Source organism: Amblyraja radiata, chromosome 18 (assembly GCF_010909765.2).
Source record: "Amblyraja radiata isolate CabotCenter1 chromosome 18, sAmbRad1.1.pri, whole genome shotgun sequence".
Taxonomy (NCBI): Eukaryota; Metazoa; Chordata; class Chondrichthyes; order Rajiformes; family Rajidae; genus Amblyraja; species Amblyraja radiata.
Window position 1 is genome coordinate 44230773 of NC_045973.1, and position 16795 is coordinate 44247567.

The window sequence follows — 16795 nt, forward strand, 5'->3', positions numbered from 1 at the left end:
CCTATCTAGCTGGATAGGGCTCTTAAAGATAGGACATCATTCCTGCACAAATAATTAGTGGTGCCTAACCATGTTGGTCTGTGAATTGTTCTATTTATGTAAACTGGATGGCATGACACCACTAATTATTTGTGCAGGAATGATGTTATGAACAAAACAATCAATAAAATGGTGAAATCGATGACATTACCTTGCTTTGTTAAAGCCTTGTTCACCGATCATAGAAAACATTCACTGAAGATAGACACAAAGTGGTGGAGTAACTCAGCGGGTCAGGCAACATCTCTGGAGAAAAGGAATGGGTAACATTTCGGGTCAAGACCCTTCTTCAGACTGATGTCAGGGGAGAGGGAGGTGCATAGATATGGAAGTGAAAGGTGTGAAAACAGGACAAAGGGGATGGAGATCAAGAAAAATCTAGAATAGATCATTGTATTCTGGGAGAAGGTAACAACAAAGCAAACAGATAAAATGTAGTCGGAGACAGTAAGACTGGTCGGAGAACTGGGAAGGGGAGGGATGGAGAGAGAGGGAAAGCAAGGATTAATTGAAGTTGGAGGTCAATATTTATACCGCTGGGGTGTAAGCTGCCCAAGCAAAATGTGAGGTGCTGTTCCTCCAATTTAAGAATCGGGTATCCCAGGAGATCCTACAATTCACTCATCCAACATTTCACTGTACCAACATTGATGAAAAATATTGATTAATTGAAGGATACAGCGTGGAAATGGCCCACTGAGTCCACACCGATCACCGATCACCCCTGCTCACTAGTTCTATGTTATCCCACTTTCACATCTCCTCCATACACACAATAGACTAGGGATTTACAAAGACCAATTAACTTGCGAACCCGCACGTCCATGGGATGTGTGAGGAAACCCACACGATCACAGGGGGAGCATGCGATCTCCAAACAGACAGCACCCAAGGTCAGGATCTAATGCTGGCCTCTGGTGCTGCACCATCTACAAGGCTACGCCACAGTTCCGCCCTTGGGAAGCGAATAAAAAAACAAAATTATGAACTTTTTTTTGAACCACGAATGTTTTCATAAACTCATAATGTGATATGAGCAGAATTAGGCCATTCAGCCCATCAAGACTACCCAGTCATTCATTCATGGCGGATCTATCTATCCCTTCTAACCCCATTCTCCTGCCTTCTCCCCATAACCCCTGACACTCGTACTAATCAAGAATCTATCTCTGCCTTAAAAAATATCCATTGATGGCCTCCAGAGCTTTCTGTGTCATGTAAGTCCACAAATTCACCACCCTCTGACTCCCCATGCCTCCCCATCTCCTTCCTAAAGGAATATCCTTTAATTCTGAGGCTATGACCTCTGGTCCTAGATTCTCCCACTGGTGGAAACATCCTCTCCACATCCACTCTATCCAAGCCTTTCACTATTCGATTTTATCTGTTCCCTCCAACAAGATGGCTTGTATTCACTGGAGTTTAGAAGGATGAGGGGGAATCTTATAGAAACATATAAAATTATAAAAAGACTGGACAAGCTAGATGCAGGAAAAATGTTCCCATTGTGGGGCGAACCCAGAACTAGGGGCCACAGTCTTAGAATAAAGGGGAGGTCATTTAAGACTGAGGTGAGAAAGAACATTTTCACCCAGAGAGTTGTGTATTTATGGAATTCCCTGCCACAGAGGGCAGTGGAGGCCAAATCACTGGATGGAGTTAAGAGAGAGGTTAGATAGAGCTCTAGTGGAGTCAAGGGATATGGGGAGAAGGCAGGCACGGGTTATTGATAGGGGACGATCAGCCATGATCACAATGAATGGCGGTGCTGGCTCAAAGGGCTGAATGGCCTCCTCCTGCACCTATTTTCTATGTTTCAATGGATCTTTCTTATTCTCACAAAATTAGTTATTTTAGTTATTATTTTAACCTTGGTCAGAGTGCCTCCTGACAATATTGAGTGTACTTTTGGATTATTTAGCTTTCTAATAACATGGAATCGTGGAGCTACAGTCACCAGAGGTTGCTTGCAAGAGAATTGTTTGGGATGTAAGTAATCAGCAGGAGTGCAGAAATTAGCATTTCCTTCAGACCTATCGGCCCTGTTACCGAAAGGTCAGGCAAACGCATGTAAAATCAAGCCGTTGGCTTAAAAAATAATTATTGAATAACCAAACAAATCATATGGGCACGGCTGATGAGACATCCCATGAATAAATATGGCTGATGTGTTATTCTGTGTTACAGAAGGTCATGTTGGAACCTCCCACTCAGAGTTAAATAAAACAAAGTTACTCAGAAATGTGATCAAGCTTCCTCTATGGTTGTTTTATCTTCATGGAATGGCCTCGTAAATCTGTGACTGTGCAGTTTGTACGTGGCTTGCTGGAAGGAATGTGTGTACCTTGTTCATATCCTGCTGTTCTAAATATGTTGCTACCTTTTAAAATTACTCAAGCTCGGCTAGATTCCCCCTCCCCTGACTCTCAGTCTGAAGAAGGGTCTCGACCCGAAACCTCACTCCATTCCTTCTCTCCAGAGATGCTGCCTGGTCCCGCTGAGTTAAGGACATGTCCCACTTTCACGACAACTGCCGAGTTTGCCCTAGACATACTCGCAGCATGGTCGTAGGAGGTCGTAGGTAGGTCGTAGCAGGCCGTGATGCTAGTCGTAGGTACTCGTGGCATCAAGTAGGTCGGGGCGTTTTTTCTAGCATGATGAAAAATGTCTACGAGCAAAAAAGGTCTTGAATTAGGTCGTGGAAGTTGGACAAGCCCTTTACTCCAGCTTTTTGTGTCTATCATTGGTGTAAACTAGCATCTGCAGTTCCTATATTCACATTAGATATGTTCTGTTGATGTGGGGGTTTTTTTCTGTGGGGGTAGTCTACAATTCTTTTGCTGACCTGTGTTGGTGTCGCTTTTGTTTCAGCTTTAGTTCGTTTGTGGCGATTGGAGTGAGCTTCTTCGGGATATTCCTTTTCTCACTTGTACTGTGCCTGTGCTGCCCCTGCTGTCTACTCTACAAACTCGCACGCAGAGGTCGTCAGCGTAAGTAGCCCTGCATTATCATTAAAGGGATTCCTTCATCATTTATAGGTGGTCGCGTTTGTTTGGATAAAACGCAACATTTGTATTTGCATGTATTTTATCAGGTAAATCAGGTTTTATGTAACAGTCTCGTCCCGAAATGTCACCCATTCCTTCTCTTTTATTTTTTATGTTCAATTCTATAGTGTGTTTCTTATTTGTGTGCTGCATGGTAACTCAAATTTCACTGCACCAATTGGTGTATGTGACAACAAATGTCCTTTGGCCTTGTTCTCTCTAGAGGTGTGGCCTGTCCCGCTGAGTTACTCCAGCTTTTTGTGTCTATCTAGAGTTTCATCTAACTACACTGCATCTGGAATTAGCTGCGTTCCTGTCTGTAGAACAGCGTTTTCTACTTGGAATGATGTTCATAAGGTTACAAGGAATAGGAGTAGAATTAGGCCATTCGGTCCATCAAGTCTACTCTGCCAGTCAATCATGGCTGATCTGGTCAAACTGGTTAAACGAGCTAGCTCAGTGCTGGAGGGGAGAGTAGACTCTGGGATGGATGTGCTTGAGAGGCGTATGAGGCACAAGGTGCAGGTCATCCTGAAAAACCCCGGGCATCCCCTCCATGTAATTCTGGAGAGTCAAAAGAGCACTCGGAACAACAACCGGCTCCTCTCCCTGCCCTGTAGAACGGAGCGGTTCAGGAGATCCTTCACCCCTGCAGCCATTAGATTTTATAATTCGGACCGCTAGGCTGTAGGGGGATGCATTTTGCAATTTTTAATTTTTAATTGTTAATTATTGGTCTTTTTAAGTATTTATTGCTCTCAGGTAGTGTCCACATTGTATTCTATGTATTTTCTGTCTGCGTTCATTTTGAATCTGTGGGTTTGTTGGTTGGGGGCTCCTGGACATCTGAATTTCCCTGAGGGGATCAATAAAGTATTTATTATTATTATTATTATTATTATCTACCTCTCCCTCCTAACCCCATTCTCCTGCCTTCTCCACATAACCTCTGACACCCATACTAATCAGAATTCCATCAAGATCGAATCAAAAATGTTCAATATAATGTAATAATGGTTTGGGAATGTTATGCATGAAGTTATTGAGATGTTGTCCATCTCCTGTGGTAGTTGTTGAATGCCTTTGGCTCCAAGGTGTACATGGAAGCTGCTTCCACATGTTGGGCAGACTTATGTCCAAATATCCATCCCAAAAGTAACTTTTTAACTAGCTTAATGGTGCCTTCTAATTCTTCCCTCAGACATTATAGTAGTATTCTAGTATATAGTGACCAAGTACTCTTTCCTAAAACCTCTACAGATTACACTTTGATTCCCCGACACTGCCTCCAAGATGTGAATGTGTCTTGATGGTGGCATTGCCGAGGTTGTTTTAATGGACACGTGGATGTGTAGGGAATGGAGGGATATGGATCTTGATTTTCCTTGCTGCCCCATTAGTTGCTGGTCTGCCTACATGCATAACTTGCCCGTTTCTGATTCAACCCCCTCACTACTTTGTTACCTCCAAAAATGACCACTTTGATATATTTGCTTTTCATACACTTATTGGACAGGATTAATTTTTCTCCTTTCATCTGCAAGTATATTCTCAGTTGTATTTCCAGTTCACATATTTCTAGGTTTTATTCCCTGCGGCTATGCATCAGGTTTCTGTGCCGTTTAGAAGGCCAGGTGTAACCTGTTACGTATTGTCTTGACAGCTAAATATGGCTGACCCCATGCCTGTTGTAATTTGAAATCTGTGCTTGCTTGTGGACTCCTCGGGAGTTCTACTAGGCTTCCATTATTGCAAACCAAATGCATGGAAAAAAAAAAAAATCAAAGATAAGATAGTGCGGCTCGGTGGCGCAGCGGTAGAGTTGTTGCCTTACAGCGCCAGAGACACGGGTTTGATCCTGACTACGGGTGCTGTCTTTACGCAGTTTGCACGTTCTCTCCATGACCGCGTGGGTTTTCTCTGAGATCTTCGGTTTCCTCCCACACTCCAAAGACATATAGGTTTGTAAGTTAATTGGCTTGGTGTAAATGTAAATTGCCCCTAGTGTGTGTAGGACAGTGTTAATGTGTGGGGATCGTTGGTTGGTACGGACTCGGTGGGCCGAAGGGCCTGTTTCCGCGTTGTATCTCTAAACTAAACTAAAAAATATATGGGAGAACTGAGCCCTGTTCATGACTGGAATCTGTTCTCAATCTGTGAAATACATCTGTGAATATGCAAAAACACATGTGTTTCTTGGACTGGACTTTACTTCATAGCTGCAGAATTCATTTGATTTTTGGCAGTATTTCTGGCTGGCTTTAAATGAGTCTTTGGACCTGCAGAGAATCCACTGCTCAAGCTCATATATTTCAACACGGTGTGCGTCTGGGTGAGGTGGCCCAGTCACTCATTGTTATCAAAGCCTTGCCACTTCTTCCCCTTCTGCTCACCTGCCCATTCTCATCCCCTTTCCTGTTGTTACCCCCCCCCCCCCCTCACTTCCCTTCCCCTTTTTCTCCTCCACCCTCAGTCTTGCCCTCCCCCATCTCACTATAAAGTACTTGTGGATGGAGTGGAAACTATGTGTGGATTGCCAGCAAAATCAGACGATAAGGTTGTCCAGAAGCTGGCAAGAACTTCACAACAAGGTGTGCTCTTCATCACAGCTGAACCAGCAACACCTGAATCACGTGCTAATGTCATTACGATACGATAGAACTTTATCTATCCCAGGAGGGAAAGTGGTCTGCCAACAGCCAATGAACATAACAAGATACGTGAAACATGAAATTAAAGTGACGAGCGGAAAGTCCAGGATTTGGGATGTGCAAAGATTGGGAAGGAGGGGAGGAAGAAGGGGAGTCAGTCTACCCCACCCCACGACAGAAGGGGGAGGTGTTGTACAGTTTGATAGCCACAGGGGGAAAAGGATCTCCTGTGGCGTTCTGTGCTGCATCTTGGTGGAACCGATCCGTTGATGAAGGCGCTCCTCAGGTTGACCAGTGTGTCATGGAGAGGGTGAACTGCATTGTCCAAGATGCTCCACGGTTTGAGGGGCATCTTCCCCTCCAAGATCATCTCCAGTGAATCCAACTCCACCTCCAGGACAGAGCTAGTTTGGACTCAGGACGGATGAGTTTGTTGATTCTGTTGTCTACGTCCGCGACCTTCGCCCTGAGGTAGATGGCACTTACAGGTGATGGCATCACTTCTCCAGGTGGTGATGTGGTTAGCAAGTAGACGTTGTCCTGCCTGTCATTCATTGTCACACTGGAGGGACCTTTAATCTTCCTTTAATATGTGTGCTGCACCCTCCGTTGCAGCGTTCCAAGCAGGTTAATGAGGTGGAACCAGCCGATGTTTGGTGCTTTGAGTGGATTAATGTTTGAGTGGGTGAGCGTTTGACGGCACTGGGCCTGTACTCGCGGCAGTTTAGAAGGATGCAGGGGACCTCGTTGAAACTTATCGAATAGTGAAAGGCCTGGATTGAGCGGGTGTGGAAGGATGTTTCCACTAATGGGAGAATCTGGGACTAGAGGCCATAGCCTCAGAATTAAAGGACGTTCCTTTAGGAGGGAGATGAGGAGGAATTTCTTTAGTCAGAGGGTGGTGGATCTGTAGAATTATTTGCCACAGAAGGCTGTGGAGGCCAAGTCAATGGATATTTTTAAAGCAGAGATAGATAGATTCATGATTAGCATGGATGCTGGGGGTTATGGGGAGAAGGCATGAGAATGGGGTTAGGAGGGAGAGATAAATCTGCCATGATTGAATGGAGGAAGATGCTTGAGGGGCCAAATGGCCTCATTCTGCTCCTAACACTTATGACTTTATGAACATATGCTTTTCCTTAGCATAAAACATTCAAGGAGATACAAAATAGATACAAGCAGCAACACAAATGATTGCGTTTAGTTTGAATGTGCACCAATTGTCTGATTTTTGTCAAAAGTTGCCATTATCTGCTTAGAATGGAGCAATGGGCCAAGTCTTGGGTGGATTGTTCAGCTTTGCTGACTTACTGCTCAAATTGCTGCAAAGTGATATATTTTCAACGCACAAAACTCATGGCATTGGCTTTCACGTTAATAGTTCCCGTTTATTCCACACAAAACTCACCCAAGCTCTTTCTCCAAATAACATTGATGCGAGTTTTTTTTAAACTCGAGACATTTCTTGGAATGAACTCGTACCGTGGGGCAGGGCTTTTAGGATTACATTTTAAGTTCGCTCCATGGCTGCGAATGGAAGTTCTTATTGCATGCGTTCACAATCTACATCTAAATCTACTACAATCTACATATAGATTGGGTGAATCAAATTGGCAGGGGTGCTGAGGAAGAGGATTTCTTGGAATGTATGCGGGATAGTTATCTAAATCAACATGTAGAGGAACCAACGAGAGAGCAGGCTATTTTAGACTGGGTATTGAGTAATGAGGAAGGGTTAGTTATCAGTCTTGTTGTACGTGCCCCCTTGGGCAAGAGTGACCATAATATGGTTGAGTTCTTCATTAGGATGGAGAGTGACATTGTTAATTCAGAAACAATGGTTCTGAACTTAAAGAAAGGTAACTTTGAGGGTATGAGACGTGAATTGGCCAAGATTGACTGGCAATTAATTCTAAAAGGGTTGACGGTGGATATGCAATGGAAGACATTTAAAGACTGCATGGATGAACTACAAAAATTGTTCATCCCAGTTTGGCAAAAGAATAAATCAGGGAAGGTAGTGCATCCGTGGATAACAAGGGAAATCAGGGATAGTATCAAAGCGAAGGGTGATGCGTACAAATTAGCCAGAAAAAGCAGCATACCGGAGGACTGGGAGAAATTCAGAGACCAGCAGAGGAGGACAAAGGGCTTAATTGACTGCAAAAGTTTTAATAGATATGTGAAAAGAAAGAGATTAGTTAAAACAAATGTAGGTCCCTTGCAGTCAGAAACAGGTGAGTTGATCATGGGGAACAAGGATATGGCGGACCAATTGAATAACTACTTTGGTTCCGTCTTCACTAAGGAAGACATAAATAATCTGCCGGAAATAGCAGGGGACCACGGGTCAAAGGAGTTGGAGGAATTGAGTGAAATCCAGGTTAGCCGGGAAGTGGTGTTGGGTAAAATTGAATGGATTAAAGGCCGATAAATCCCCAGGGCCAGATAGGCTGCATCCCAGAGTACTTAAGGAAGTAGCTCCAGAAATAGTGGATGCATTAGTAATAATCTTTCAAAACTCTTTAGATTCTGGAGTAGTTCCTGAGGATTGGCGGGTAGCAAACGTAACCCCACTTTTTAAGAAGGGAGGGAGAGAGAAAACGGGGAATTACAGACCAGTTAGTCTAACATCGGTAGTGGGGAAACTGCTAGAGTCAGTTATTAAAGATGGGATAGCAGCACATTTGGAAAGTGGTGAAATCATTGGACAAAGTCAGCATGGATTTACAAAAGGTAAATCATGTCTGACGAATCTTATAGAATTTTTCGAGGATGTAACTAGTAGCGTGGATAGGGGAGAACCAGTGGATGTGGTGTATCTGGACTTCCAGAAGGCTTTCGACAAGGTCCCACATAAGAGATTAGTATACAAACTTAAAGCACACGGCATTGGGGGTTCAGTATTGATGTGGATAGAGAACTGGCTGGCAAACAGGAAGCAAAGAGTAGGAGTAAACGGGTTATTTTCACAATGGCAGGCAGTGACTAGTGGGGTACCGCAAGGCTCAGTGCTGGGACCCCAGCTATTTACAATATATATTAATGATCTGGATGAGGGAATTGAAGGCAATATCTCCAAGTTTGCGGATGACACTAAGCTGGGGGGCAGTGTTAACTGTGAGGAGGATGCTAGGACACTGCAAGGTGACTTGGATAGGCTGGGTGAGTGGGCAAATGTTTGGCAGATGCAGTATAATGTGGATAAATGTGAGGTTATCCATTTTGGTGGCAAAAACAGGAAAGCAGACTATTATCTAAATGGTGGCCGACTAGGAAAAGGGGAGATGCAGCGAGACCTGGGTGTCATGGTACACCAGTCATTGAAAGTAGGCATGCAGGTGCAGCAGGCAGTGAAGAAAGCGAATGGCATGTTAGCTTTCATAGCAAAAGGATTTGAGTATAGGAGCAGGGAAGTTCTACTGCAGTTGTACAGGGTCTTGGTGAGACCACACCTGGAGTATTGCGTACAGTTTTGGTCTCCAAATCTGAGGAAGGACATTATTGCCATAGAGGGAGTGCAGTGAAGGTTCACCAGACTGATTCCTGGGATGTCAGGACTGTCTTATGAAGAAAGACTGGATAGACTTGGTTTATACTCTCTAGAATTTAGGCGATTGAGAGGGGATCTTATAGAAACTTATAAAATTCTTAAGGGGTTGGACAGGCTAGATGCAGGAAGATTGCTCCCGATGTTGGGGAAGTCCAGGACAAGGGGTCACAGCTTAAGGATGAGGGGGTAATCCTTTAAAACCGAGATGAGAAGAACTTTTTTCACACAGAGAGTGGTGAATCTCTGGAACTCTCTGCCACAGAGGGTAGTCGAGGCCAGTTCATTGGCTATATTTAAGAGGGAGTTAGATGTGGCCCTTGTGGCTAAGGGGATCAGAGGGTATGGAGAGAAGGCAGGTACGGGATACTGAGTTGGATGATCAGCCATGATCATATTGAATGGCGGTGCAGGCTCGAAGGGCCGAATGGCCTACTCCTGCACCTAATTTCTATGTTTCTATCTCGGACATCTGTGGTAACCTAGATAGTGCATCAGAAAAGGTACTTTGCTGAGATGAATGCCAGTCCATCTTACAGTCAAACTATGACAGCAGAATTGACAATTGAATCCTGGAAGCATCATGTTCAGAATGGAGTAACTTAGCGGGATGGGCAGCATCTCTGGAGAGAAGGAATGGGTGATGTTTCGTGTCGAGACCCTTCTCCAGACTAGTCTCGACTAGAAGGGTCTCGACTCGAAACATCACCCATTCCATCTCTACAGAGATGCTGCCTGTTCCGCTGAGTTACTCCAACATTTTGTGTTTATCTTCGGTTTAAACCAGCATCTGCAGTTCCTTCCTACTCATTATGATTCGAATGATTCTTAACAGTTGTGATTCCTAAGCTGTCAGGTTCTGTCTTTGATTTCTAAGCTATTTCAATGATGATAGAATTGCTCGCTGGTTATCCCAGTTTCAGGCGCATCATTGATAGCTATTGTCTCAAATAACTCTGGGTTAAAGCACTCTTCCAATTCCATTCTTCCTCTGAAAAGAAGATCTCTTTAGCCTTGCGCTGACCCTTTAGGCTAGTGAGTGTGCTATATATGTAGCAATCACTGTCAGTCTCAATGTGGAAAGTAGGAACTGCAGATGCTGGTTTACAACAAGTCTCAACATCATCTTCCACCTCAAAGGTTCTTGCCAAAGAAAACTTTTTTCGATGTTGTGAATAATTCACAAGGCTTGTTCAAAAACCTTGTCGCAGCCTGCTTATGAAATTTGTCAAAGTTTCCCCTTTTCCTACTTAATAATGCATTGGTATTGGTCTATGATTGTCATGCCTACTCGTATACAGTGAAAAACTTTATTGTTTTCAAGCTTTAAAAAAGTGCAAAGGTTGGAACAAGGGAGCTGGGACTACACCCAAAGCTTATAGGGGCCATTTAGTGGTCTCTAAACAGCAGGGAGAAGTTGCTCCAGAGTCTGATGGCAGTGCATTCAAGCTTTTGTACCTTCTGCCCAATGGGCGAGGAAAGATGATGCAATAACCGGACATAAGTGGTCCTTGATTACATTAGCTGCTTTTCCGAGGCAGCATGAAGTGTCGATGGGGGTAGAGGCTGGCTTGCCTGATGGACTGGCCAGCGTCCACAACTCTGCAATTTCATGTGCTCTTGGGCAGAGCTGTTGACAAAACAAGCTATGATTCACCACAGTTTGTTTTCTATGGTGCATCTGTAGAAATTGGTAGGAGCCCGAGGGGACTTACCAACTCCCCTTAGCCTCGTGAGGCATTAGTGTATAATCTTGGCCCTGACGTCAATGTGGTTGGACAAGGATACATTCTAGGTGATGTTTGTGTCTTGGAACTTGAAGCTCTGGACCATTTCCACTTCATCATCATGAATGAATGAATTATACTTTATTATCACATGTAACATGTCTCTCTCTCTCGTTCTAGCTCATTCATTCTCTTTCATTCTCTCTCATTTTATCTTCATTCTCTCTCTCTCTTATTCTCTCCCTCTTTCATTCTCTTTCCCTCTTTCATTCTCATTCGCTCTCGTTTCTCCATTGTGCTCTCTCTTATTCTCTCATTTTCCATTTCTGTTGTTCTCTCTCTTTCTCTCTCTCCCTCCCTCTCTCGCTCCCTCTCTCTCCCTCTCTCTCTCCCTCTCTCTCTCTCTCTCCCTCTCTCTCCCTCTCTCTCTCATTCTCCCTCTTTCTCATTCTCTTGTTCTCTCTCTCATTCTCCCTCTCTCTCGTTCTCCCTCTCTCTTTCTCCCTCTCCTGTTCTCTCTCTCGTTCCCCCTCTCTCTCTCTCGTTCCCCCTCTCTCTCTCTCGTTCTCCCTCTCTTTCATTCTCCCTCTCGTTCTCCCCCTCTCTCATTCCCCCTCCCTCCCTCTCTCTCTCTCTCTCTTCCCTTCACCACACCAGAAGGCGACGGAGGATTTGTAGCAAGGCTTTATACTTTACCACACAAGGCAACAACTGCATGTGTGTATCAGTGTTGTTCCGGCAACAAATGCAATAGGATAGGTTTGCTTGTGGATGCTGATTACAGGTTAAGCAGCTGGAGATTGTGAGGTTTATCCTGCCATGGTCACCATTCTGCTGCCTTTGTAAGCTAAATACCCACTGGCCCAGGAATCGTATTTCTATTCTAAAGTTAGGCAGGACCATGGTACAGCCACACCTCATGTCTGACTGTGGGGTTGCTGGTCTCATGTCGTGACTTTCTAAATCCACTTGCTTCATTCGATCCTAAAGAAGGAGCCTTAAACTAAATATGTGCACATTGCTGGCAGTGACATGTGGAAGCACAGTGAAACCTGGCACCACTTCCATGTACAACTTGTTATAGGATTGCATGGGAATAGAATAAAATTGTTACATCTTTGTCTTTTAGTTTGTCTCTGCTCATCAGATTAAACCATATTCCATTACAATGTCCGGTATCCAAGCTGGATAAATGACAGTTCTAAAGGGATTGATTGGCATTCAGTTATAAGGTCATGTGAAAGGAGTAGAATTAGGCCATTCAGCCCATCAAGTCTACTCCGCCATTCAATAATGGCCGATCTATCTCTCCCTCCTAACCCCATTCGCCTGCCTTCTCCCCATAATCCCTGACACCCGTACTAATCAAGAATCTATCTCTCTCTGCCTTAAAAATATCCATTGACTTGGCCTCCACAGCCTTCTGTGGCAAATAATTCCACAGATTCACCAGCCCTCTGACTAAAGAAATTCCTCCTTCATCTCCTTCCTAAGGGGACGTCCTTTAATTCTGAGGCTATGACCTCTAGTCCTAGACTCTCCCACTAGTAGAAGCATCCTCTCCCCAACCACACTATCCAGGCCTTGCACTATTTGGTACGTTTCAGTGAGGTCCCCCCTCATTCATCTAAATTCACTCAGTCAGTGACCCAGTCAGTCACTAAAGTCCGTGGGAGCTGTCAGAGTTCATGTTCATTTGGGACATTGATGTCAAGAAACGATGGCAACTTGTAAAATAAATGTATTTGTCTGAAGAGCAGACTCCCCCAGGTATTCAACTTCTGTCTGTATACTCATTACGACCAGTTTTGTGTGCAGAGGAAGTGGCTATACAAGAATCAAATAACAAGTCTTTATCATCACTGCTCACTTGCGCTGGGTAGGCCGTGAGTAAACACAATATGGGGAAGTTGGATAGTAAACAGTGAGCATGGAGAGGAGTGTTCAGGCAGTATGTTTGCATAAAGATAAAATGTGGCAATGTATTTTCTGCACTGGCCTGGGGTGTATATCTAAGATAAGCACAAAATGCTGGAGTAACTCAGCAGGACAGGCAACATTTCTGGAGAGAAGGAATGGGTGACGTTTCGGGTCGAGGTTCCTCTTCAGACTTAGATATACGGTGTATATCTACTCCCTGTTTAAGCAGCAGGACGGACTGTAGGTCTTTTGCTGAAGTTGTTTTTTTTGCGATTGTGAATGTCCCGGTGATGAACATGGGAAACGTTTGACTTTCCCAGCTCTGGGGCGAGTGAGTCAAAGGCTGGGGTGGGGGTAAAGCTTCCTGTTGGTGGATTTGTCAGGAACGACTTGCGCAGTTGTGCGCACATATGCTGCACCACGTGGGAAGGTCAGGAACCTGGATCACGTTATCGCTGACAGCAGAGGCCTCCAACCACTGGTTTCAGGAATAAAATTACATCCCATTCATCACAACAGCAAAATCATTCTAAATAACATCCGAAAGCACGCCGTCGGGTTGCATCTCATAACATCATCAGTAATAGGAGCAGATTTAGGCCATTCGGCCCATCAAGTCTACTCCGCCATTCAATTATGGCTGATCTATCTCTCCCTCCCAACCTTATTCTCCTGCCTTGTCCCCATAAGTCCTGACACCCATACTAATCAAGAATCTATCTATCTTTGACTTAAATATATCCACTGACTTGGCCTCCACAGCCTTCTGTGGCAATTAATCGTACAGAATCTCATCCTCATCTCCTTCCTACAGGAACATCCTTTAATTCTGAGGCTATGACCTCAGGTCCTAGACTCTCCCACGAGTGGAAACATCCTCTCCACATCCAAGGTAGACAAAAGTGCTGGAGAAACTCAGCGGGTGCAGCAGCATCTATGGAGCGAAGGAAATAGGCAACATTTCGGCCCGAAACGTTGCCTATTTCCTTTGCTCTATAGATGCTGCCGCACCCGCTGAGTTCCTCCAGCACTTTTGCCTACCTTCGATTTTCCAGCATCTGCAGTTCCTTCTTAAACACTCTCCACATCCAAGCCTTTCACTATTCTTCGGTAAATTAATTTTCAGCTTGGCCTGGCAACAGCTCTGCCCAACACTGCAAGAAATTACAGAGATGTAGCCCAGTCCATCACACAGACCAGCCTCCCCACCATTGACTCACTCGACACTTCACGCTGCCTGGGGAAAACAACCCACATAATCAAAAGAGTCAGGCAGAAAATACAAAAGTTCAACCCATCCGAAAACATGCACCAGCAGACTCAGAAACAAGCTCTTCCCCTCTTATTGAGCTTCAGAACAGTCCTTCCATGAACTAGGATACAGTCGGATTCTCCTTTACCTCATTGTGGACATCAGACTTTATCTATGGAACTGTTGCATTACAATGTTGACAACTTGAATCTGCATTCTGTATCTTTCCCTTCACTCTACCTATTGTACTTGAGTTTGGCTTGCTTGTATTTACGTAGAATATTATCTCACATGTCAAACAAAGGTTTTCACTGTAACTCAGTACACTCCAAAGACGTGCAGGTATGTAGGTTAATTAGCTTGATATAAGTGTGAATTTTCCCTAGTGTGTGTGTGTGGGATAATGTTAATGTGCAGGGATCGCTGGTAGATGCAGACTCGGGCTGTTTCCACGCTGCATCTCTAAACTAAACTAAACTATACGTGACAATAATAAATCTAAGCCCAAAAGGAGTCAAAACCCTACTTCTTGAAGATTTCAAAATTATTCTACAAAACACAAAGTGCTGGAGGAACTCAGCAGGTCTGGCAGCATCAGTGGAGGGAATGGATAGATGACGTTTTGAGTCAGGACTCTTTAGTTTTAGAGATACCGCACGGAAACAGGCCCTTCGGCCCACCGAGTCCGCGCCGACCAGTGATCCCCGCACACTAACACTATCCTACACACACTGGGGACAATTTACAATCTTTACCCAAACCAATTAACCGACAAACCTGCAAGTCTTTGAAGTGTGTGAGGAAACCAGAGCACCTGGAGAAAACCCGCGCAGGGCACGTGGAGAACATACAAACTCCACACAGGCAGCACCCGTGGTCAGGATCGAATCTGGGTCTCTGGCGCAGTGAGGCAGCAACTCTACCGTGCCGCCCCCCTTCTTTCAACATTATTGTTGTGATGCTTATGATGGTAGTCAGCCATAGAATTGGAGAATTGAATACACAGTCTTTTCCCCAGGCTTGGAGAATCATGAGCTCGAGGGCTAGCAAGAAGAAGAGGAGAAAGTAAACAAAATTCTCATCTCTTCACAATATTGTTATCAGATTGAAACAATAGACCACGTGCCATACGTTGGAGATAACAAACTAAGGCCAAAAGCGGCTGAAGACAGAACTGGTGGTTTGTCAAAGCTCGGGGATCAGGTTGAAAGTTGCAGTTTAGTTTCAGGTATTTTCTGCGTGGCTTTTCTCCAGGTATCCTCCCACACTCCAAAGACTCTGCAGGTTTGTAAGCAAATTGGCTTGGAAAAATTGTAAATTGTCCCTAGTGTGTCGGACAGCGTTACTGTGCAGGGATCGCTGGTTGGCGCAGACTCAGTGGGACGAGGACCTGTTTCCGCGCTGTATTTCTAAACCAAACTAAGCTCATCATATCTGCCCATTATTACCCTCAAATCCCTGCCCAGTTCCCCAGCCACTCCCAGGGGTAATTGGTAATAATGAGTTCACCTATCGATCAGAATGACTTTGGGATGTGGGAGGAAATCGGTATACCCAGGATGTTGCAACCTAACAGCCTGATCCAACGCAACAAACTCCCACGTGTAGCATATGGATGAGTAACTAACTGGGTGAAGTGGGTGGATAGGCAGCTGATTCCACTGAAGCTCTATCACACACCTTCATCACCACCAGATCTGGCTGCGTGTGTGGGCAACTTTGTGTCCAATCCTCAAAGGTTCAATCTCCCTCACATTCCTGCTCCCGGTCTCCATTTCTCAGTCCATACCTAGTCCCACCCAGCATCAATTCTCTGCTGACTGGTTTGCTCGTTCTCACCCAGGCCACAGCTAACAATGGCCGTTTATCCTCGTTACTTCCAGGCACGGAAATCTTTATCAAAACATGGGGGGGACAGGGGGGACACAATTTCTTGGCGGCTGCACACACACACACACACACACACACACACACACACACACACACACACACGCGCGCACGCACGCACACACACGCGCGCACACAAACGCGCACACACACACATACACGCACACACACACGCGCGCGCACACACACACACAAACGCACACACACGCACACGCGCGCACACACACACGCGCACACACACAAACGCACGCACGCACACACACACACAAACGCACGCACACACACACGTGCGCGCATACACACAAACTCACGCACGCACGCGCACACACGCGCGCGCGCACACACACACACACACACGCGGCTTCAGAGGCTTCAGATGTGGGCCCTATGGACGGTAATTAGTGACGGTGACGGTAGTCGGTGATAAAAGGAGGGTCGGCGAGAGAGGGAAAGCAAGGTTTGAAGGTAGAGAAATCAATATTCACCAGGCCACCATCTCTAGCACCATCACCGACTTCATCAACTCCAATGCCCTACCCGACCGAGCCTCCAACCTCATCATTCCCCAGCCCCGCACGGCCCGATTTTACCTTCTCCCCAAAATCCACAAACCTGACTGTCCCGGTAGACCCATTGTCTCTGCCTGTTCGTGCCCCACCGAACTCATCTCCACATACCTTGACTCCATCCTATCCCCCTTGGTTAAATCCCTTCCCACC

The 16795-nt window shown here is 45.2% G+C and overlaps 1 protein-coding gene across 3 annotated transcripts in view; it reads left to right on the top strand.

The window, feature by feature from the left end:
- The window catches only part of LOC116983467 (protein shisa-5-like), a 123850-nt gene that overhangs the window by 86183 nt on the left and 20872 nt on the right, over window positions 1–16795 (top strand). For all 3 annotated transcript variants that reach the window (XR_004414696.1, XM_033037255.1, XM_033037256.1), the window contains one exon: window positions 2911–3029. Coding sequence is in view for 2 of the 3 variants with exons in the window: in XM_033037255.1 (XP_032893146.1) it covers window positions 2911–3029 (119 nt within the window). In the remaining variant the exon portion in view is untranslated. The remainder of the gene's footprint in view (window positions 1–2910; window positions 3030–16795) is intronic.